A 22,163-nucleotide genomic window follows, 5' to 3' on the forward strand; every position below is an offset into this window, starting at 1 on the left:
TGTCCAAAGCTCTCGTTGTGGTTGAATCGCTCATCGATCTCCACTCATATGATGAACCGCGAACCAAGCCGAATGGTGGGGGAGCATCCGACTCCCACCACAGCAATAACATCAACCATGGCAACCGTGGTCGTTGCCCCGAACGCAAGACATGAGGTGAAGGATCATCAAAGCCGTCCTACCCGGCGAACCGCCCGCAAGGAAAAAGGCCGCCACCATCCCATGTTACATCCGCCAAGGGGATCATTAGTAGGGGTGAGCATGGTTCCAGGGTAGAACCGAGAACCGGAGAACCGAACCGACGGTTCCGGTCCGGTTCCCGATTCTGACGTGTCCGGGACCGATTCCCGATTCTGCCTTTTCGGGAACCACCGATTCGAGTTCCGGTTCCTTGTTCTACACCGTAACCGGAACCTAAATGTACAAAAGGTAAACCCTAGCTTTTTATTTTCTTATTTCTAATTTCTACTCCTCTTCTTTGAATTGCACGAACGAGACACGGAGACTAGACGTAGTGACGCACGCCTCTTTCTCACTTCTTCCTCTCACTCTCTAGCCCTTTCCTCGAGTCCTCAACGCCGACAACCCTTGCCTCTGTCCATCGCCTCATCATTCCTCGGCACCCACACCTCCGACGGTGTCCTCCCTCCGACGGCCTCTCGGCGCCTTCCCTAGATGACAACCCTTCCGCCACTATCCCTCGAGAGGCCATCACTCACCGTCTACTAGGCTCGCCGCTTGCGCTTAGCTTTCTCCCCATCCCTTCGACGAGTCGACGACAACCCTTCCCTCAACATCAATTGCATCTTCTCGGTACCACACCTCTGAAATTACGGTCTACATTTTTCTTTTTTCTAGGTCAACATTTTCCTACAGTCTACATTTTTCTTTACACAGTGAATGTGGCTTCTACCTCTTTCTAGGCATAAAATACCTTCCTTATGATTGATGCAAAGGGCATTCTTCTTTTGAAAAGGGGAAGAAAAAAAAAAGCTTGGATGAATAGGGGAAGCTGTAGAAGGTTGTTAAATGCGTCATATTAAGTGTGCTTCTTAGGAATGATCCATGATTCAATTTGAGTTCGTCTGTGGTGGATGTTAGTTGTTTTTTGGGACCTAAATTCTTTCTTGCACTTCATGAGACTTCTGTTTTGTCCTTTATCTTTGCCATTGGGACTTTTGGCGCTGGAGGTTGGATAGAAGGTGGATATACTTGTGCTGTGTATTCGCCTGAGATAGATATCTAGAGCCTTGTGTTAGATGGAAAAAGTTCCGTTATTGGTTACGTAGATGCTTTTGTTGTGTAACATTCCAAGTGAAGAACTGAGATTATTGCTGACCACATCTTCTCATTCAAAAGAAGGGGTTTTATTTGTTTGGCATGATAAGTTTTGAGACATGGGTAAACACTTCTCAAAGCCTTCTCGGCTTCATTAGTGGCTAAGCTCAAACTGAACCGAAAATGGTTATCCCACCGGAGTATTTAATTTTTCTTTTGCAATTTCTTTTGCTGCACCTGATGTAAGACTAAAATGAAAAGGATATATAGCCTCATCTTCTCTTGTTTCTGTTGGTGCGTAGTATAGACTACTCGGAGGTACACAAGTGTGCTATTTGTTGAAAGGGAAAGCACTTCTACTTTGTACGTAGTTACCTTAAGTTGTTCCTTTTGCTCAATAACTAGTTTTACATGTCATAACTTCAGTTGCACAAATCTTGAAATTTGCTGAACGGATCACTTATTGACTTCCTAATCCATTTTGGAAATGCACATTTCTATCAACTTATGTGACTACTATTATGATGAATTTGATGGATGTGCTGTTGATTCTAACTTATAGTTTTATGTACCACAATTGGTGTTATGGTCTTGAGTGCATGCCCAATATTTGTGAAAAGCCTTTTGAACTGCAAACACCTAGTTTTGAATGACTTAATACAAACTATTGTTCCTCCACCTCATAAATAGAGTTACATCTTAGGCGCCAAGCATGTCACACTAGAATGAGTTCTATAATCACATTCTTGGATTATTTGAGCTTTTTTCATAAGCCATGAGTTGTGGATGCATAGTAACATCTTTTAGTGATTAAGAACAGAAGTTTATTTGGGAAAGACAGGACATGAGTTATGTCACTTGATTTTCATCTTGGTTTGGGGGACAATGGACTTGTCTGCATGTATGCCCACACATTTGCGGGGAATTTTTTTTGGCTCATTACTTAATTGCTTTATGTTTTTTCGGATAAACACTTACAATTCAAATAGTTACTCCAAGTTAGTTATATGTAGTTTGGGGCTTTTAGGCCTGGAGATGAAGAACATAAGCTTGAGCATGCATACTGTCTTTTGGGAAATGATGTACTTTTATTATCATTAGATTTGCTTGTGAGTAGTGAATTGATGGAAGCTCTATTTGTTGAAAATCAACTTTGTGGTTCTAAGAGTTATCTTAAGATTATGTAACTTGTTGGAACTTTTTTTTTTCCATTTTATGCTGTCAAGAATTTTTAGAGCATAGTAGTTTGAGTCCTAACTGTAGCTTGAGATAATTTCACTGCATGTGTTATTTATTCCATGTTATTTTATCACGATAATTACAATGACTGTTGCAAGGCGGTTATTGGAAAAACTAGAATGAGTAAACATGATATTGTGCACAGCGGATGTTGTCATCCTTTATTGCGCGTATTCTTCTTGTCCTGAACGGGAAAAAAGAGCGTTCTCGATTTTTTTTAAGCTAAGTTTTGCGGTGTATGTGAATGCGCGATTTAAATGGCGCAGATTTTTACATTTACATCATGATTTTTCTAGTGTTCCTATTTTATCGGTTGTAATTGGGCATTGCATTTATGGAAAATCCCAATTCACTACTTTTGTTCTTTTATGTGTGAAGTTAATGTATCAAGATAACTTGTCGATGGAAGTGGATGGACTTGTGGAGATGACCTCGGATAATGAATTGGGATTGTCAACCAATGAAGGTGGAGAAGAGCCATCCTCGACCATGGGTGGGAGTGCGACAAACAAGATACTTGGTGCTGGTCTTCCTCCTCGTGATAAGAAAAATATATCTGATGTCCGGGATCATTTTGCGAAAATCATAAATGAGGAGACTGGAAAAGCAAATAACATGAGGTGCATGCATTGTGGGGTTCAGTTAAAGTATAGTATTTCTAATGGTACTTCTTCGATGAGGAAGCATTTGGTAACATGCAAGAAGTTTCCTCGCAATATAGATAAGAGGCAGAAATTCTTTGCACCACGTAATAACAACGTAGATGGCAAGGTAGGGGGAGATCCTAGTACTGGTAGTGTCTTATTGACTTGGACGTTTGATCAAAATCGTTGTAGGCAAAAGCTTGCTCGGTTCATCATAGTTGATGAACAACCCTTTTCGTTGGTGGAGCGTGTTGCACTTCATGAATATATCGGTGAGTTACAACCTCTTTTCAAGCATATATCACGATTTACAGTGGCTAGAGATTGCATGAAGTTATATTTTAGTGAAAGAACTTGCTTGAAGACTTACTTTGGTAAGTATAATTTGAGGATCGCACTCACCAGCGATACATGGACTTCCATTCAAAACATGAATTATTTATGTCTCACTGCACATTTTATTGATGAAAATTGGAAGTTGCATAAGAGGATCATCAATTTTGTGGTGATGCATAGTCACAAGAGTAGGGAGATTGGTAAAATGGTGGAGAAATGCATCTATGAGTGGGGAATAGAAAAAAAGGTGTCCACAATCACCGTAGATAATGCAAGTTCGAATGATGTTGCAATTGGTTATTTGAAGGATAAACTTTCAAAAGAAGGGTCATTGATCTTAGATGGCGAGATCTTGCACATGAGGTGCACTGCTCATATATTGAATTTGATTGTTAGAGATGGCTTGTCTAAGGTGGCTACGTCTATTGAATGTGTCTGGAACGTGATTAAATATGTGAGGAGCTCTCCCATGAGAGCTAAATCTTTTCAATCTTGCATTGAGAGTGAAAGGATCACTTATAAAGGTTCGGTTTGTCTTGACGTCGCCACTAGATGGAACTCCACTTACCTCATGCTAAACACCGCCATAAAATTCAGAAAAGCCTTTGAAAGGATAGAGGAAGAGGATTTGTCTTTCGTAGGTGAGCTTAACCATGATCTTCCTAAAGATGATGATTGGAAAAATGTCATTATTCTTTCCGATTTTCTAGAACAATTTTATAAAGCCACCAAAGTGATATCGGGGAGTTTATATGTTACTTCAAATGGTTATTTCAAGGGGATAGCTGCTTTGTACAAATATTTGAAAGACGCATCGGATTCTTTGGATCCTAAGCTTGGACCTATGGGAAAGACAATGAAAGAGAAATTTGACAAATATTATGGGAATTTAGATAAGGTGAATATGCTAGTGTTGATTGTCATTGTGTTGGATCCTACAAAGAAGTTGAATTATGTGAGTTTTTGTTATCGACAAATTTATGATGATGAATCGAGAATCAATGAGATGTATGATAAGGTGCAGAAAGTATTGGAGCAGTTGTATGAATTTTATGAGCAATCTTTTACTTCAAGCAAGCAAAACTGTGGTGGCCAAAGTTTAAGTGCTAGTAGTAGTAGTTCCAATTCCGTTGGTAATGAAGCTAGTAGCAAGTATGACATCCAAGTTTGGCGGAGAACCTATATGCTCTCAAAGAAAAAAGCACACGATGGTAACAAATATGAGTTTGACCAGTATCTTCAAGATAAAGATGAAGAGACTCTTGACCTTGATCTTTTAATGTGGTGGAAGACTACCGGCTCAAAATATAAAATTCTATCTTTGATGGCTTGAGATGTTTTGTCTATTCCCATAACTACCGTTGCTTTGGAGTTGACTTTTAGTACATCGGGTCATGTGCTTGATGGCTTTCGGAGTTTATTGACTCCTAAAGTTTTGGAAGCTTTGCTTTGTACTCAAGATTGGTTAAGAGCCGTTCATATGCCAATTAACACTGAAGAGTGCATTGAGAATGCTGAAATATTTGAGTCGGGTAAGTGATGTTTATATGTTTATATATTGTAATTCCTTTATATATATTTCGAATGAATGCTCTATTTAATCTCTCTTTTTCTTTTTTTAGATATGGATTGTCTTAATGAGGACATTATCCTCGGTAATTAAAGCTTAAGAGTTGAAGTGGAAACCATACGTGGTGAAGCTTTCTATTAATCATTTCAGTTTAGTTAATAGTAATTTTACTTTAAAACTAATATTAGTTTGTTGTTTCGTTTGGTTTCAGGTGGTTAGATTTCGGGTCTCATGTGATCCAAAGGGAGGCTTGTGATAAGCTATTTGCATATGGATGTTTTGGTCCTTTTGGATGCTTTGGCAATTTCCTCCGGAGTGGATGTTTTGGATGCTTAGGCAATTTTCCTTTGACTTGTTCCACAACCTTTGGGCCGAAAGAAAACCTTTTGTTTCCTCTATAGAAGATTGAGCCGCATTCTTTCGTGTGTTTAAAGAATGTTTCCTTTGGGCATTACTGAATGCATCCAAGTGGGGTGTTTTACTTTTGTCTTGCAAGTTTGAATGTTGATCATCTTTCGAGTAGGAGAGTCGAAATTATGTCTCAAAGCATAGTATGTTTAAGCTCTTTTCCTGTGATAGTAATAGTTTGCCATCTCAATATTTTCAAGTATTTTGTCAAAGTGAGCTCCGTTCATTGCTGTCAAAGGACTCTTGTCGAGAATATTCTTGTAAAACTTTTGTGGGAAGACTTTTCGCTTGTTTTCAGTCCAAATATTTAGACTTTCTTCTACTTTGATACAAAAGGAATCATATTGACAGGTTCTAAAATACCCTGGAACCGGATCCGGAACCTGTGACGGGGTAGGTTTCGAGTTCCAAGTGGAACCTACACGGAACTGGGAACCGCTCACCCCTAATCATTGGGTGAATGAATGCTCGCATAAGAACAAGATTAATGTTCCGATCACCTCGGAGAAGGATGAGTCAGCGAAACAACAACCCGAGTCAGAACGACGGGAAGTTTGACTTGGAATAGTTAAAGCGATCGACCTGGAGCAAGCGGTGCCAACTCCGGCTTTGCCCAAGAAACCATCCACAAGCACGATGGGTCCGGCCTTTGCGAAAGCCAAGGTGTGCGTTGAATCATGCCATATGACACTATATGCTTTGGTGGACACGGGAGCTTGGGACATCTTCATGTCAACTCAAGCGGCAAAGTGGTCTGGGCTGAAGGTGGAACCGAACGGTCAACAATTCAAACCAGCCAACTCGGATCAACAAGCGATCGTTGGCATAGTTCGGAAGGTGGCTTGAAGTCGGTGGTTGGTGTGGCAATCACCCCATTGATGTCATTCCTTTGGACGTTTACAACATGATCTTGGGGATGACATTCTTCCACAAGACTAAAGCGATGATCAGCAGCAACACCATGACGATCATGGACCCCAAATGCCCAACGGAAGCGCCATTGATCCGCGGGGTGGCCAACCCCAAAAGCATCGCCACGATCCGCATCGTGGACAACTAGTCGAGAGTGCTCAAGCTCGAGGCCACCCATCATCATCAGCATCCTTTAGACATCCCGAAGGCGGAACTAGGGTGAACATCACCCCCGCACCAAGCCATGTTGATCGATGTGTTGTTTCTCGAAGTAGCCGATTGGCCGGGCAACAAGCACGCGGCCGAACCCGTCAAGTCGGATCATGCATTGTTGGTGGATCCCCCGGAGGTTCGCTCACCGACCGATAACTCTAGACAATAGAGTTATTTTACCTATTTTAGGTAACAAATAATATAATATATTTGAGAAAATATTTGAATTTCCTTTTATTTATTCAAATTTTCCTTGTTTGTACAGCATAATGATATATGGAGAAGGTAAGGAAAAAAGAAGAAGAAGGAAATCAAGATGTCACCAAGCAGAATTGTCGAAGATAGAGACCAAATTATCATAAGATTGCCTTATTTTTAAGATATCTTAATGTTGTCCTTAGTGATTTAGTTATTTTTAGGATATCTTAATGTTATCTTTAGGATTTTTATTTTATTCAACAGTCTTGAATGTTATTCTAGAGGGAGGATAAAAAAAAGAGTTTGGGAGAGACGTCTACATGTTGTGCCCTTTCGCATGTTCTTTTGTTCTTGGAGTTTTTCAAGTATTTTGAAGAGAAGACAAAGTGTTGACAAAACTCTTGCTCTTTGATTCAAGATGTTTGATTTAATTTATATTTTTGTTTCTTCTTCTATTATGTTCTAATTTTCTTTCGTTAGGGCTACGATGTAGCCCGACCATGATGATATGAATTTCTTGATGTTTATGTTTTGCAAGTGATTTCATTCATGTGAGTTATATATTATTGTGCTTAATGCTTTTAAGTGATTGGCCACCATTTAAATGATCCGATGTACATGTTTGAGACTAAGAAGTGATAATATGCAATTGCTTATTATAATATATAACCATGAATTATAATGTGGATAGAAATATACCATGTTATTTATGTAGCTTTCGACGATAAGGTAATCCAAAAGACTCATTGTAAATCTGGAATATTCACAGATTTTAATGCGATTATGTTTATTTAAATTCATATAGAGATATAGTAGATTGATAAACTGAGTAGATTTACTATACCCAAAGATAGGATAGTAAATAGCAGAGGAAATTCCACTATCACATGTTTGATATCGTTCTTGTATGCATAAAGATCTGAAATTCGTGTTTAGTGGTTATAGTGAAATCGGATGCTCTAACATATTTATTTGATTAATTTATCGCATCTAGTTCTGAACTTTTACCTTTAAGATTGTTAATTTTATTTTATTCTCAATTTTATTTTTACTTGTTAGATAAATTTTAGAATTAGTCCATTTTTAGTATTTAATTGGTTTATTAATCATCAATCTACGTGGGACGATATCTTTTCTCATCATTATATTACTTATTTGACACATACACTTGCGTTGAGAATTTTGTGAATAAGCTTTTTGGCGCCGTTACGGGGGATTGATTGTTTAATACTAATTACTATTGATACCGGATAATTCTAAGTTTAATCTAGCTTTTATTTTTTTGTTTCTGCAGATGCATATCGGTGTATGACACATAGCCAACAAGGGAAACTTGCTGAGTTTGATGTAGAAATCGAACGTACATTCGGAATGCAACTAAGAGAACAAAGAAATCACACAGAAAAGATGGGAGACGTTGAAGATCAATGTAGGCTCTTGAGAGACTATGCTATGCCAATAGTTCAGGGCACTACATCAAGCATCGGGAGACCTGCAATTCAAGCACACAACTTTGAGATCAAGCCATCACTCATTTAGATGCTTCAACAATCAGTGCAATTTAGTGGGCTATCAAGCAATGATCCAAACACTCACATTGAAGCTTTTCTTGAAATCTGTGACACAATTAAATATAATGGAGTTACAGATGATGCTATTAGATTAAGATTATTTCCATTTTCCCTTAGAGACAAAGCTAAAAGTTGGCTCTCTTCTCTTCCCGCGGGATCAATCAGTACATGGAATGATATGGCCCAAAAATTTCTTCGTAAGTTCTTTCCACCTGCAAAGTCTACAAAAATGCGTAACGATATTACTAATTTTATGCAGATGGATAATGAATCATTGTATGAATCATGGGAAAGATTCAAGGAGTTTCTTAGGAGATGCCCACATCATGGACTTCCCCGTATGGATGCAGGTACAAACTTTTTATAATGGGTCTAGTGCAAATATTCGTTCTATGATTGATGCAGCTATAGGGGGGACTACGAATAATAAAACACCAGAAGAAGCCTACAACCTGTTAGAGGAAATGGCATCCAATAGTTATCGGTGACCTATTGAAGTGGATGATGTCACTACAATTGCTGCACGACTTAAAGTCTTGAACGAAAAGATAGATAACATGAGTGTTTCTGTCATGCCAATTCAGAATATGACATGCGATTTTTGTGGTGGAGGACATGTTAGCGCAAAGTGTCGGGTAAGTAACACTTTTACACAACCTAGTGAAAATGCTAACTTTGTTGGTAATTTTAATAGATTGCAGAATAATCCTTATTCCAACACATATAATCTGGGGTGGCACAATCATCCAAATTTTTCATGGAGTAATCAGAATGTGACGAAACCACCACCGGGATTTAAACAATCGAAGAGACAAGCTGGAAGATATAGTCACCAAACTTGCTAGCACCACTCATGACTTCATCAAGAGCACAAATGTCAGATTTTAAAACCAAGAGGTTTCAATCGGAAATCTAGAGATGCAAGTGGGTCAATTAGCAAACATCATATCGGGAAGACAACATGGCTCTTTGCCTAGCAACACAGAGAAAAATCCAATTGAAGATGCAAAAGCTATAACCATGAGAAGTGGTAAACAAGTGGGAGAAGAAGATGTCGAACAAGAGACTTCCAAAAGCAAAGAAAAAGAAGTCAAGAGACAACCAAAGGAGGCAAGCAAGAGTAAAATTTTCCAGATAATCCAAAGCCATATGTGCCGCCCGTTCCTTTCCCTCGCCGAATTTAGCAACGTAAAATAGATAAGCAATTCTCTAAATTTCTTAATGTTTTTAAAAAATTGCACATTAACATCCTTTTTGCAGATGCTTTAGTGCAAATGCCCAGCTATGCAAAAATTTTTAAGGAGATTCTGGCAAACAAAAGGAAATTAGAGGATTATGAAACTGTGAAGTTGAATGAAGAGTGCTCAGCCATCCTACAAAGTAAATTACCTTCGAAGTTGAAAGATCCGGGGAGTTTTACAATTTCTTGCACTATTGGGGATTCTTACTTTGAAAAGGCATCGTTTGATTTTTATGAAAGCATTAATTTGATGCCTTTTTCAGTTTTTAGAAAATTAGAATTAGGGAAAGTAAAAGCAACCACAGTGTCACTTTAACTGGCTGATCGAACAATTAAATATCCAAGAGATATTGTGGACGATGTTTTGATAAAGGTTGACAAGTTTATCTTTCCCCACGGATTTCATAATTCTTGATATGAAGGAAGATTTTAAGGTACCACTTATCTTAGGTCGACCTTTTCTAACAATAGGAAGAGCTCTTATTGATGTACAACAAGGGAAGCTGATTCTTAGAGTTCAAGATGATGTTGTTACCTTTAATGTTTTTAAAGCCATGAAATATCCCTCTAATGATAATTATTGTTTTAGAATTGAGACAGTTGACAAGTTGGTGAATAAGGTTTTTCAAAAAAAAAAAATTCAAGGATCCAATTGAAGCATGTCTAGTTCAATCAAGGGACAAAGAAATTGAGAATGAGAAGATAAAGGAGTACACAAATTTTATGGAGGCAAATCCACCATATTCAAGGCAAAATGCAACAAAATTTGAGGAGTTGGGACAACACTCAACAAAGCCTAAACCATCAATTGAAGAGCCTCCGATTCTTGAACTCAAACCCTTACCTTCTCATTTAAAATATGCTCATTTAGATGGAGTCTCTTCTTTGCCAGTAATTATATCTTCTTTTTTGACAGATTTGATGGAGAAGAAAGCGCTCAGAATATTGAGAGAGCATAAAGATGCAATTGGATGGAAAATAGCTAACATCAAGGGAATTAGCCCTTCGCTTTACATGCACAAAATTTTGATGGAGGAACAATACAAACCCACTATCCAACCTCGGAGGTGTTTGAACCAAAAAATGCAAGAAGTAGTAAAAATTGAGGTAATTAAGTTACTTGATGTAGGGATCATCTATCTTATATCCGATAGTTCCTAGGTAAGCCTTGTGCAAGTGGTAACAAAGAAAGGAGGTATGACTATTTAAAAAAATGACAACAATATGTTGATTCCAACTAGGACGATTCTTGGGCGGTGTGTGTATGAATTACAGAAAATTGAATTATGCCACTAGAAAAGATCACTTTCCTTTACCATTGATTGATCGGATGTTGGAAAGACTTGTAGGGCATGAGTTCTATTATTTTCTTGATGGATATTAAGGGTATAATCAGATTCCTATTGCATTAGAAGATCAAGAGAAAACTATTTTCACTTGTCCCTATGGTACCTTTGCTTTTAGAAGAATGGCCTTTGGTCTTTGTAATGCACCAGCTATATTTCGGAGATGCATGATGGCTATTTTTTCTGATATGGTTGACAAATAGATTGAGATTTTCATGGATGATTTTTCTGCTTTTGGCTCATAATTTGATTCTTGTTTAAATAATTTGGCTTTGGTCTTACAAAGATGTGAGAAGACTAACCTCGTTTTGAATTGGGAGAAGTGCCATTTTATGGTGCGGGAAGGAATAGTGCTCGAGCATAAGATCTCTAAAAATGGAATTGAAGTCGATCGCGCCAAAGTGGAGGTTGTTGCTAAATTGTCTCCACCAACATCTGTGAAACTTGTCGGAGGATTTTTGGGGCATGCGGGATTCTACGGGCCGTTTATAAAAGATTTTTCAAAAATTGCTAAACCCCTATCTAATCTTTTGATAAAAGATGCACCATTTAATTTTTCTGATGAATGCGTGCAGGCTTTTAATGCTTTAAAGGAAAAGTTAGTGTCGGCACCAATCATAGCAACACTAGAGTGGGATTTACCTTTTGAGCTGATGTGTGATACTAGCGATTTTGCAGTGGGAGCTGTCTTGAGACAAAGAAAGAATGGAGTTTTTCAAATCATTTACTACGCCAATCGAACCTTATCGGGTGCACAATTGAATTATTCAACAACAGAAAAAAGAACTTTTGGCGGTAGTTTTTGTTTTTGATAAATTTCGTTCTTATTTAATTGGCTCGAAAGTTATAGTTTATTCTGACCACTCTGCTCTTAAGTATCTACTGGAAAAGAGGGAATCAAAACCCCGGTTGATCAAGTGGATTCTATTGCTGCTGCCAGAATTTGATTTGGAAATCAAAGATAAGAAGGAGACTAAAAATCTAGTTGCGGATCACTTATCTAGAATCCCGAATTCAAAGGAAGAGGTAAGCCCAATTCTAGAAGAGTTCCTCGATGAGAAAATTTTTTCCATCAAATCCACAAACATTCCTTGGTATGCTGAATTTGCGAATTATTTGAGAAGTAATGTTCCTCCTTTTGAATTGTCATATCAACAAAAGAAAAAAAATTCTTTTCTGATGTTAAAAATTATTTTTGGGAAGAGCCTTTCTTGTTTAAGTATGTGCTAATCAAATAATAAGGAGATGTGTTCCAGACAAAGAGATGACAAGCATTTTACATCATTGTCATGACGGAGAGGCAAGTGGTCATTTTGGTGCCACCAAAACTATAGCTAAGGTTTCACAGTTTAGATTTTATTGGCCCACACTTTTTAAAGATGCATATTCCTATGTTGCTTCATTTGATCGGTATCAGCGAATGGGAAACATTTCTAGGAAAAGTGAGATGCCTTTAAACTACATTGTTGTGTGTGAATTATTTGATGTTTGGGGTATTGATTTCATGGGACCTTTTACACCTTCTTGTGGGAATTTATACATTCTGGTTGATGTGAAGCATGCATCTAAGTAGGTAGAAGCTGTAGCATTACCAACAAATGATGCTAAGGTTGTGGTTAAATTCTTGAAAAAATATTTTTACCCGATTTGGCACACCTAGGACAATCATAAGTGATAGGGGGACACATTTTTGCAACAAACAGTTTGAAGCACTTTTAAGTAAGTACGAAGTCACCCATAAGGTTGCAACACCTTATCATCCTCAAACTAGTGGTCAAGTAGAGGTTTCAAATAGGGAAATCAAGAGAATTTTAGAAAAAACAGTGAATGCCTCTAGGAAAGATTGGTCAATGAAATTTGATGATGCACTTTAGGCCTATAGGAAAGCTTTCAAAACCCAATCGGGATGTCTTCTTTTAGGCTAGTATTTGGGAAAGCTTGTCATTTACTGGTGGAACTAGAGCATAGAGCATATTGGGCTTTGAGATTTCTAAATTTTGACATACAATCCATAGGTGAAGGAAGATTATTGCAACTGAATAAATTGGAGGAATTTTTTTTTTTTTTTTGATGACCCAAGGAACCCCCGCACGGCCGGCAGCCGGGGGGTAAACCCCGGGGGCAACACGTGCTAGCCACCACACACGTGCCACCGGGTAAGTCACCCTGCGACGCCTCTGGGATTTGAACATTCGACCTTTTGCGAGAGGAAGAGTGCGCAAGCCAGCTGCGCCACCCAGGTGGGTGGTAATAAATTGGAGGAATTTCGCAATGAGGCTTATGAAAATGCTAAGATGTACAAGGAGCGTACAAAAAGTTGGCATGACAAGCAAATATTCGGAAGAGAGTTCGAAATTGGGCAAAAAGTTTTACTTTATAACTCTCGTCTTAAAATTTTTCCAGGAAAGTTACAATCCCGATGGCCTGGTCCTTTCACGGTTACACAGGTATTTCCGTACAGAGCAGTTAAAGTTGCAGATAACACGAAGGGCACATTCAAGGTGAACAATCAACGTCTAAAGCCCTACTTTGAAGGTGGATACAACAAGCAAAAAACCACCATTGAACTTCATCCTCCAGAATAGTGACATCTGAGATAGTTTGGTTGAAAACTATAAAGCAAATGCTTCTTGGGAAGCAACCCAAGCATTTTCATTATATTTTTTCGTTAATGTTTTAAATTCATTTTTTTTGCAAAAAAAAAAAATTGCAAAAAGTAAAAAGAAAAAAAGATTATTTTTTTCTCTATTTTATGTAGGGGTGTGCATGGTCCGGGCCGGTCCGGTCCCGGTATGGAACCGGGGACCGGACTAGTAGTCCCGGTCCCCAAATTTTCAAGACCACAGACCGGACCGGGGCCGGACAAGACCGGGACCGGTGGTCCGGTCCGGTCCCGGTCCTGGCCCGGTGGGACCGCTAATATTAGCTACTTATAAAAATCTAACTCTTTGAATACAATATCCTTCAATTGCATGTTAATTTATAATCTATACCCCCTGTTGAATAAAAAAAAAGTTGGAATATCAATGATTATGGGGTTTTACTTGAGATCGAAGCAAAAAAGTGAGGATGAAGGCAAGGAGAGGATATGGCGAGAGGAGTGACGAGTCGACGGTAGGCGGGACTGCAAGAAGAGCAAGTGGAAAGGTGAAGGTGAGACGTGAGCAAAGAAGCGAAGGCGAGACGTGAGCGGAGAGGCAACAAGGAGACGCAAGCGGAGAGGACTTAGGAAAATTAGGTTAACTAGGTCATGTTAACTAGTTCTTTTTTTCTTTTTTATTATTGGATTATTTTGTTTGAAGTCAAACATTTCTAATTATTTTTAAAATTTTATGAATCTCTATATATATTTTGAACGGTCCGGTCCAGGCAGTCCGGACCGTTCCCATCCACCATGGACTCAAGGACCGGACCGCCCGGTCACCGGTTCCATTTATTGGGACCGGGGACCAGACCACCCCCCTCAAGGACCGGACCAACCCGGCCGGTCCGGTCCGGTCTCAGTCCGGTCCTAGCCGGTCCGGTCCAATTTGCACACCCTAGTTTTATGCAGGTTAAATTTCTTTCTTGAGGTATCAATTTGTTGCGGTTTTCTTTATCAAGGCCATCCATGGACACAGCCTAAAACAAGGGGAGTTTTCTTGTTCCTATTTTTATTTTGTCTTTTATATTGAGGACAATGCTCCATTCAAGTTTGGGGGGAGATAAAACTTTTGCTAAATCAAATCTGAAATTTTGTGTCATGATTCATGCTTTCTTTCATGGTTGCATTCCTTGTTGTGAATTTTTGCGATTCTTAGGAAAATTTAAATTTTATTCAAACTATGTGAGTTAATTTTGATTTTGATTATGTTGATCCACTTACCGAGCACTAAAAGTCCTTAATTTTTGAGTTTTGTGTGCATCCAGAGAACATTCACGTGAAGTGTGTGATTTTCTTAAATGTCACCCAAATCTTAGAATTTGTTTGATTTTCTCTTGAGGCGAAATCCTAGGCTACATCTAACTGAGAAAATGATTTAGGAAATTTTTTTTTTGGACCTATTGAGCTTTTCAAGCCAACCCTATTTATTTATCTCTAGTCACCTTGTTGAGCCTTAATTCTTATCCAATTTTTCATTGACACCCACATGATTTTAGCTTAGCTTTTGCCAAATTATACCATTATCCCACGCCCATGAACATGTTGATTTTTAGGATAAAAGTTTATTTGAGCATAATAGCAAGTTGGGAGGAAGGGTGGAGCAACAAAAAAAAAAATCGATTGCTATTGTTGTTTGTCGTGTATCATTTAAAAAAATTGCTTTTATGGTTCCCTATCCAACTTTCAATTGAGCGAGCCTTTTGGATACTCGATGGGTTGTGAATATTCATGTTATATCAAGAGGGATTTAGGGAGGAACTCTGCCACAAAGCAAAGAAAAAAAAGAGAGAAAAAAAAGAAAGGAAAAAAAAAAGAAAAAAAAAGGGAATGATGAGAAGTGGTGGTAGAAAGATTATATTCAAGTAGTGAAATTGGGGATTGTGGCATGGACTCTAATTATATCCTAGAAATCAATGTGTTGATGGGTGGTTCGAGCTTAAATTTTCCTTTATCTCACCGTTAGCCCAGCCTTACATTACAACTTGAGAAAGTCCTATTGATTTTGGGTTGGATGATTAGCTTACATTAGTGGAGAGAGGAGTGAAAAGCAAACTTATAAAATTTGGTCATATTATAGAGAGTTTTTGAGAAGTTGCATACCAATGTGAATTTATCTGGATTGCATATAATTCAAAAAGATGGACACACACACACTTGGATCACATAGTTAGAATTAATCTTAACTTATTTTCAATGTTTGGATGAAATTTGCGTTTTTCTTTGAATTGTGAATTACAACAATTATGGAAGAATGTCATGGAAGAATTTGATATGTGTTATATGTTGCTTTTGCACGGGACTAGCAAAATGTTAATTTTGGGGGTTTGATAACTCTAGAAAATAGAGTTATTTTACCTATTTTAGGCAACAAATAATATAATATCTTAGAGAAAATATTTGAATTTCCTTCTATTTATTCAAATTTTCCTTGTTTGTATAGGATAATGATATATGAAGAAGATAAGGAAAAAAAGAGAGAAGGAAATCAAGATGTTACCAGCAGAATCGTTAGAAGATAGAAACCAAATTGTCGGAAGATTGCCTTGTTTTTAAGATATCTTGATGTTATCCTTAGTGATTTAGTTGTTTTTAGGATATCTTAATGTTATCTTTAGGATTTTTATTTTATTCGAGAGTCTTGAATGTTACTCTAGAGGGAGGATAAAAAAAAGAGTTTGGGAGAAACGTCTACGTTTTGTACTTTTTTGCATGTTCTTTTATTTTTGGAGTTTTTCGAGTATTTTGAAGAGAAGACAAAGTGCTGACAAAACTCTTGCTCTTTGATTCAAGATGTATGATTTAATTTATATTTTTGTTTCTTCTTCTATTATGTTCTAATTTTCTTTCGTTAGGGCTACGATGTAGCCCGATCATGATGATATGAATTTCTTAATGTTTATGTTTTGCAAGGGATTTCATTCATGTGAGTTATATATTATTGTGCTTAATGCTTTTAGGTGATTGGCCACCATTTAAATGATCCGATGTACATGTTTGAGATTGAGAAGTGATAATATGCAATTGCTTATTATAATATATAACCATGAATTATAATGTGGATAGAAATATACCGTGTTATTTATGTAGCTTTCGGCGATAAGGTAATCAAAAAGACTCATTGTAAATCTGGAATATTCATAGATTTTAATGCAGTTATATTTATTTAAATTTACATAGAGACATAGTGGATTGATAAACTGAGTAGGTTTACTATACTTAGAGATAGGATAGTAAATAGCAGAGGAAATTCCGCTATCACATGTTTGATATCATTCTTGTATGCGTAAAGATCTGAAATTCATGTTTAGTGGTTATAGTGAAATCGGATGCTCTAACGTATTTATTTGATTGATTTACTGCATCTAGTTCCGAACTTTTACTTTTAGGATTGTTAATTTTATTTTATTCTCAATTTTATTTTTACTTGTTAGATAAATTTTAGAATTAGTCCATTTTTAGTATTTAATTGGTTTATTAATCATCAATCTCTATGGGACGATAACTTTTCTCATCATTATATTACTTGTTTGACACGTACACTTGCGTTGAGAATTTTGTGAACACCGACCAAGAAGCGTAACCGACAGAATCGAAGCAAGAAGGATCGCCAACGCCATCCAACTCAAGCCATCACCCCGGGACAGGAGCACCGAGGACGTCACTCGATGTAGTGGGGGAGAATATCATGATCCGGAAAAATCCTCACTCGAGGATCGATCGTGATTCGATTAGCCAACCATGCAATGAATCAATTCGTGGTCAATCATGTGAATCACCCAACATCAGCCCACTTGACCAAGCATCAGCCAAGATGGTCGAATAGGCGGAGCATCGGGATCATCCACGCATTAGTTGCTGTACGATGCAAACATCAACCAGAATCAATTTGTGGATGATGCACGACTCATGCAGCCTGACTCATCGCATGATGCAAGACTCGTGCAACATCAAGTCGTGCACCATTCCACAGATGACCTAGCGAGTGACCAACCGGGAGAGTGGGCAGCCGAACGGGCGCACGACCCCTCGCCTTCTAGAACACCCACGTGGGTTTGCAAAGCATCATCATCACACCATGGGGAACCCGAACAGCCAGCACCAATGCCAAGACTCATGCGCTGCAAGCCAAACTAATCAAACAAACACTACGAGATAAAACGGGCGAGCTGAAGAGTCTCCCAAGCTGCTGGCCATCTTGGATTATAAATAGACCCGAGCTTCACCATTGTAACTCACCTTGTTCACCATCCGCATCACTTTGCATCAATCGTGAATCATCTTGTATCAACCGATCATCAATACAAATATCATCCATTCTCCCCACGACTTAGTCCCTCGATTCACTCTCGCACTCTCTGCCAAACACGAATCATGAGCATTGTGTGATTCATCCTCAACCAAGGCTTGACTCGTGCGCATCATCATTCAATCCGCTGTGAATTACCACCCAAATGATGCGAGTCTCCACACGGTCGTGGTTCAAACTCGAGGCCCGTGACACAGGTCTGACTGTAGAGCACAAAGCTACGAATGTATGATGCACTTTCGTGTTTCCTTCTCAACGAAGACTTGGATTTCTTTGTCCAAGTCTTCGTCCACTTTAATTTTAATTTCAAAACCAGATTGACCAATCCCGTGCAATCATCTAATTCAATGATCGCATCTCGATGTAAGGCAAAACCACTTTGAAAATAGTTTGACCGCATGGTTATAAACTATTGGCTGGACTTATTAAAGATCAAAAATTTCATAAATCGGTAACATTTAGGATGATTTATTTAACAATAGCTCCTTGACTCCCGCTGCACCATTCGAGTAACCAGTGTCAGATGGAACCTTTTGTCGCTGGTTCTGCTTTTGCTAATGCTTGTCGTGTCCTTGTGGGGGGGGGCGGGGGGAGCGGTGGGGGTGGAGGGGTGGTGGGAGCGGGGAAAAACCCAAAATGATTACGCAAGAGATGACCTCATCCGATTATGTGAATGAAGGTCTCATCTGTCCTTATCGATGATCGATTGGGTTCGGACCCATGTGAATTCAGTAATGAATCAATGTGTGGGCAAAGGAGAAAATCGCATCGAACAAAACTGATTTCGAGTGCTCACATAAGTATCGACCCCCATTCATATGAAAAGATGGAAAAAAAAAAAAACACTCGTGGTCCAAACCATGAGAAGTTGAAATTTTGTGACTTTGCTTAGCTTCCAGTCTTGAAAGGAAAAAGGAGAAGCTGCTTGATCAAGAGGTAGAGAAGCCACATAACTTGATTCACATTTTCTTCTTGATTAGAGGGGCGTAGCGGCATTGGGAGAGAGGTCTCCATGCCAAAAAGGAAAGCAATCAAATGAAAGTGTAGAACGTGTTCTATTTTCTGATTTTTTTGTCCCAGTACGGAGATCTAACGGTCAAGATGGAAAGAGAGGGAGTTGCAGAGAAACCGGCACATACCAAGATCAATCTAGACAGGCAAGTCTAGCTCACAAGCAACAAATGTCGGAATGGTTAACGTGGGGAAAAGTGTCAAAAAAGTCATAAATCTATTGTATTAGTGCCAATTTAGTACTAAACTTTTTATTGGTGCTAATTCGGTCCTAAACCTTTTCTACTGGTGCCAATTTAGTCCTAAATTTTTTGTATCTATGCCAATTGAGTCAATTTGGCCAATTTTGATCGGAAATCACTACAAGTGAACGTCAATTGTCCTACGTGGTACAGCTGACGCCAATGTGGACAATTTTTAATATTTTTAATAATTTTTAAGAATATTTTTTTAAAAAACCAAAAAATGCTTTAAAAAATTATTCAAAATATTTAAATAATATTTAAAAATGCCCAAGTCAATGTTAGCCGTGCCACGTAGGATAATCGATGTCCACGTCAGCGATTTTCGATCAAAATTAGCTTGATTAACTTAACTGGTATAAATACAAAAGATTTAGAACTAAATTGGCACAAATGTAAAAGGTTTAGGACTGAATTGGCACTAATAAAAGTTTTAGGACTAAATTGGCACAATAGCAAAAGGTTGAGGACTTTTTTGACACTTTTCTCATGCGATACAACTATATAAAGCAAATTATATTGCCGGAATGATGTAAATATTGCTCGCAAGAAAATGTCGCATGGTTGATAGATCATGTAAATTGAGTTCATCTAGACTGTTGATCATTTAAATTTGCCATTTGATCCACATAATTAATGATTCGGATGACCATGCAGTAAGTTCCCTGCATCAATTTCTCTTCAATAATTACTAATCTTAGTTAATCGATATTTATTGTTTTTCTTCAATTACTTCGCACTTTCCGCTTTCCTCTTCAGTCCCTCCGTTTTCTTCAACCAATTGGCACTGACAAACTTTCTCGTTTATGACTTCTTCGTTTTCGTTCCTCCTGTGATTAACGAGGAAGGAAACCACGTCCCTGAGGGCGACCTCCGGTTCGTCGCTCTTCATCAACTGCTCCGCTACTTCGGCCGGAGTGACTCTTGCCGCCGCGATCAAACTCTCGATCTGGTCGAAGAGCTCGTGGCGATCGATCCCGAGATAATTAGAAGCGAGAAGCCGGAACCCGCACGGGGTGCAATAGGACATGTGAAGGTGCACGTCCATGCGCCCGGGGCGCAGCAGGGCCTGGTCTAACTTCTCCTTGTGGTTCGTCGTGAAGACTATGATCCGCTCATCCCCGCAGCTCGACCAAAGCCCGTCGATGAAGTTGAGCAATCCAGACAATGTCAGCTGTTCCACGAGACAAAAATTAATTTCGTAATGTGCAACAAACTGAAGTAAACCTTATACCCGAAAAGAAAGCCAAGAAAATAAAAATACCGTACATCTTCTCGCGGATAACCATCCGGCATGATACTCATGCGCGCAGCTCGGGTTGCGGACAACCTGTCTTGCAACTCAATGGTGCAATCGATGTCCTCGACCACCAATATGGACCGATTTGCAGTGGCAACGAGCAGCCTCCTGAGCTCCGCATTGCTATGGAGCCCACTCAGCTCGAGGTCGTATATGTCGAAGTTCAAGTAATTGGCCATCGCCGCGACCAGGCTCGATTTCCCCGTGCCGGGCGGTCCGTACAATAAGTACCCTCTTTTCCACGCCTTGCCGACTCTCCTGTAGTACTCCTTCCGCTTCAAGAACCTCTCGAGATCGTCGACGATTGTCTTCTTGAGCTCTAGGTCCATGGCCAGCGTCTCAAATGTCGCCGGGTGATCGAGGTTCACCGAGGCCCACACATCCGAGCGATTACCTGTAGAGGAAAATGTTTGTGATGAAGAAATCGGGAGCAGAATCATAGTATGTTGTCTGTAGCAAGTACTTATCTTTGAAATGGTCCATTTAATTGCAAATTTACAATGTCTTTGATACTTCTGGGTAGTCCGATTAAATTAAAGAAGTTTTGTGAACTTAGTGTTTTTACTCCTGTCCACACTCGATCCACACTTCTAATAGCAGAATAAAAAATCTTCATAAATGATTTCGTCAGTTCCAACTTAATATTCGAAGATAGTTACCGCGATAGACGCGGTCGAAGCTCGGAGTGTAGAGCTTCAACGTCTTCTTCCCCTGCTTCATGGACTTGGCCTCGCCGAGGACAAACGGCAGATATGAATTCAGCACGATCTCCCTGTGTTTCTTGTGAAAACTGAGCTCGAAGTACTGAACTTCGTACTGAACCGAGGAGTTATGGCCGTGATGAACTCGGTAGCCCGAGTCGACTTGTCTCGACGCGCGAACCCACTTGAGCTCAACCCCATGAAACGTATCCACCAGCGCTTGATTCCGGTCCATAGCCAGAGTGAAGTGGTTCTCCTTCGTGGGCTTGGACACCCGGATGCGCGTCGTCGAAGGGGTTTGCTTGGCAGCCAAGAACACCTGGGCCGCCTCGAAGAGCTCGTTTTGGATGAACCCGTCGTACTCATCGACGACCAGGGTCAATTCATTGGAGAAGCGAGAGAAGAAGCGGCGGATCCCGGAGAAGAGGAAGCCCTGGAACTCACGGGGGACGATCGTGTGGACCATCGACTGCACCACCATTGCGGTGGCCGTCACGGAGGCCGCGGCGGACAGCACCGCCTTGGCCACCGCGACGGCATTCTTGAAGTCGGTCGGAGTGGAGGCCGGGGTCGTCATCTAAGCAGTTTGGCAACAGACGGTAATTGAGAAGCCGTTGATTATATGAGATATGTTTGGGTGGATGAGAGAACAGCGAAGTCGGTGTTGGAATTTATAGAGTGAGCTAGTGACATGGAAGCCAGACCGAGAGGCGCGCGGTCTTAAAGGAAAATTGGGGTGTTGCCTTCTTGACGAAGCTGGTTCCTGGAGTCAAAGTCTTCGTAGACTTTGACTTTGCCCTGCCAATTGCCGTGATGTTTCAGTCTTCTTGCCCTTGTAATAAGGCCCACGAAATTGTCCCAACTTAACGATCGGGGTTTTGGTACAAGGCGAAACCCCACATGGCGCATTCCGTTTCGATGGAGTCGCGCATCTTAATTTATCGCACGACGGGATCGGCTAATAGTTTGCCTCGAAGGGTGGACTTATTTGCCTCGATTAGAGA

At 39.6% G+C, this 22,163-nt stretch overlaps 1 protein-coding gene and 1 non-coding gene across 2 annotated transcripts; both read right to left on the minus strand.

The window, feature by feature from the left end:
* Positions 1-8,595: 8,595 nt before the first annotated feature.
* LOC115741379 lies at positions 8,596-8,702 on the minus strand. The gene has a single exon (XR_004015463.1). It is a non-coding gene; the product is annotated as a small nucleolar RNA R71 (small nucleolar RNA).
* An 11,167-nt stretch (positions 8,703-19,869) lies between these two features.
* On the minus strand, positions 19,870-21,821 carry LOC115741177 (AAA-ATPase At3g50940-like). Its single transcript, XM_030674935.2, has 3 exons — positions 21,118-21,821; positions 20,428-20,852; positions 19,870-20,332 (listed from the first exon to the last, which is right to left on the minus strand). The coding sequence occupies exons 1-3, from the start codon at positions 21,734-21,736 to the stop codon at positions 19,871-19,873; spliced, it is 1,506 nt and encodes a 501-aa protein (XP_030530795.1). The 5' UTR covers positions 21,737-21,821; the 3' UTR covers position 19,870.
* Positions 21,822-22,163: the final 342 nt, after the last annotated feature.

The sequence above is a fragment of the Rhodamnia argentea genome, chromosome 8 (genome assembly GCF_020921035.1).
Source record: "Rhodamnia argentea isolate NSW1041297 chromosome 8, ASM2092103v1, whole genome shotgun sequence".
Lineage (NCBI taxonomy): Eukaryota > Viridiplantae > Streptophyta > Magnoliopsida > Myrtales > Myrtaceae > Rhodamnia > Rhodamnia argentea.

Excerpts from the sequence above, each read along its gene's own strand:
- LOC115741177 (XM_030674935.2), bottom strand. The coding sequence starts at position 21,736 with ATGACGACCCCGGCCTCCACTCCGACCGACTTCAAGAATGCCGTCGCG. Across the intron at positions 20,853-21,117 it reads CTTCGACCGCGTCTATCGCG|GTAATCGCTCGGATGTGTGG; the intron begins GTAACTATCTTC and ends TTTCCTCTACAG. Across the intron at positions 20,333-20,427 it reads ATGGTTATCCGCGAGAAGAT|CTGACATTGTCTGGATTGCT; the intron begins GTACGGTATTTT and ends CTCGTGGAACAG.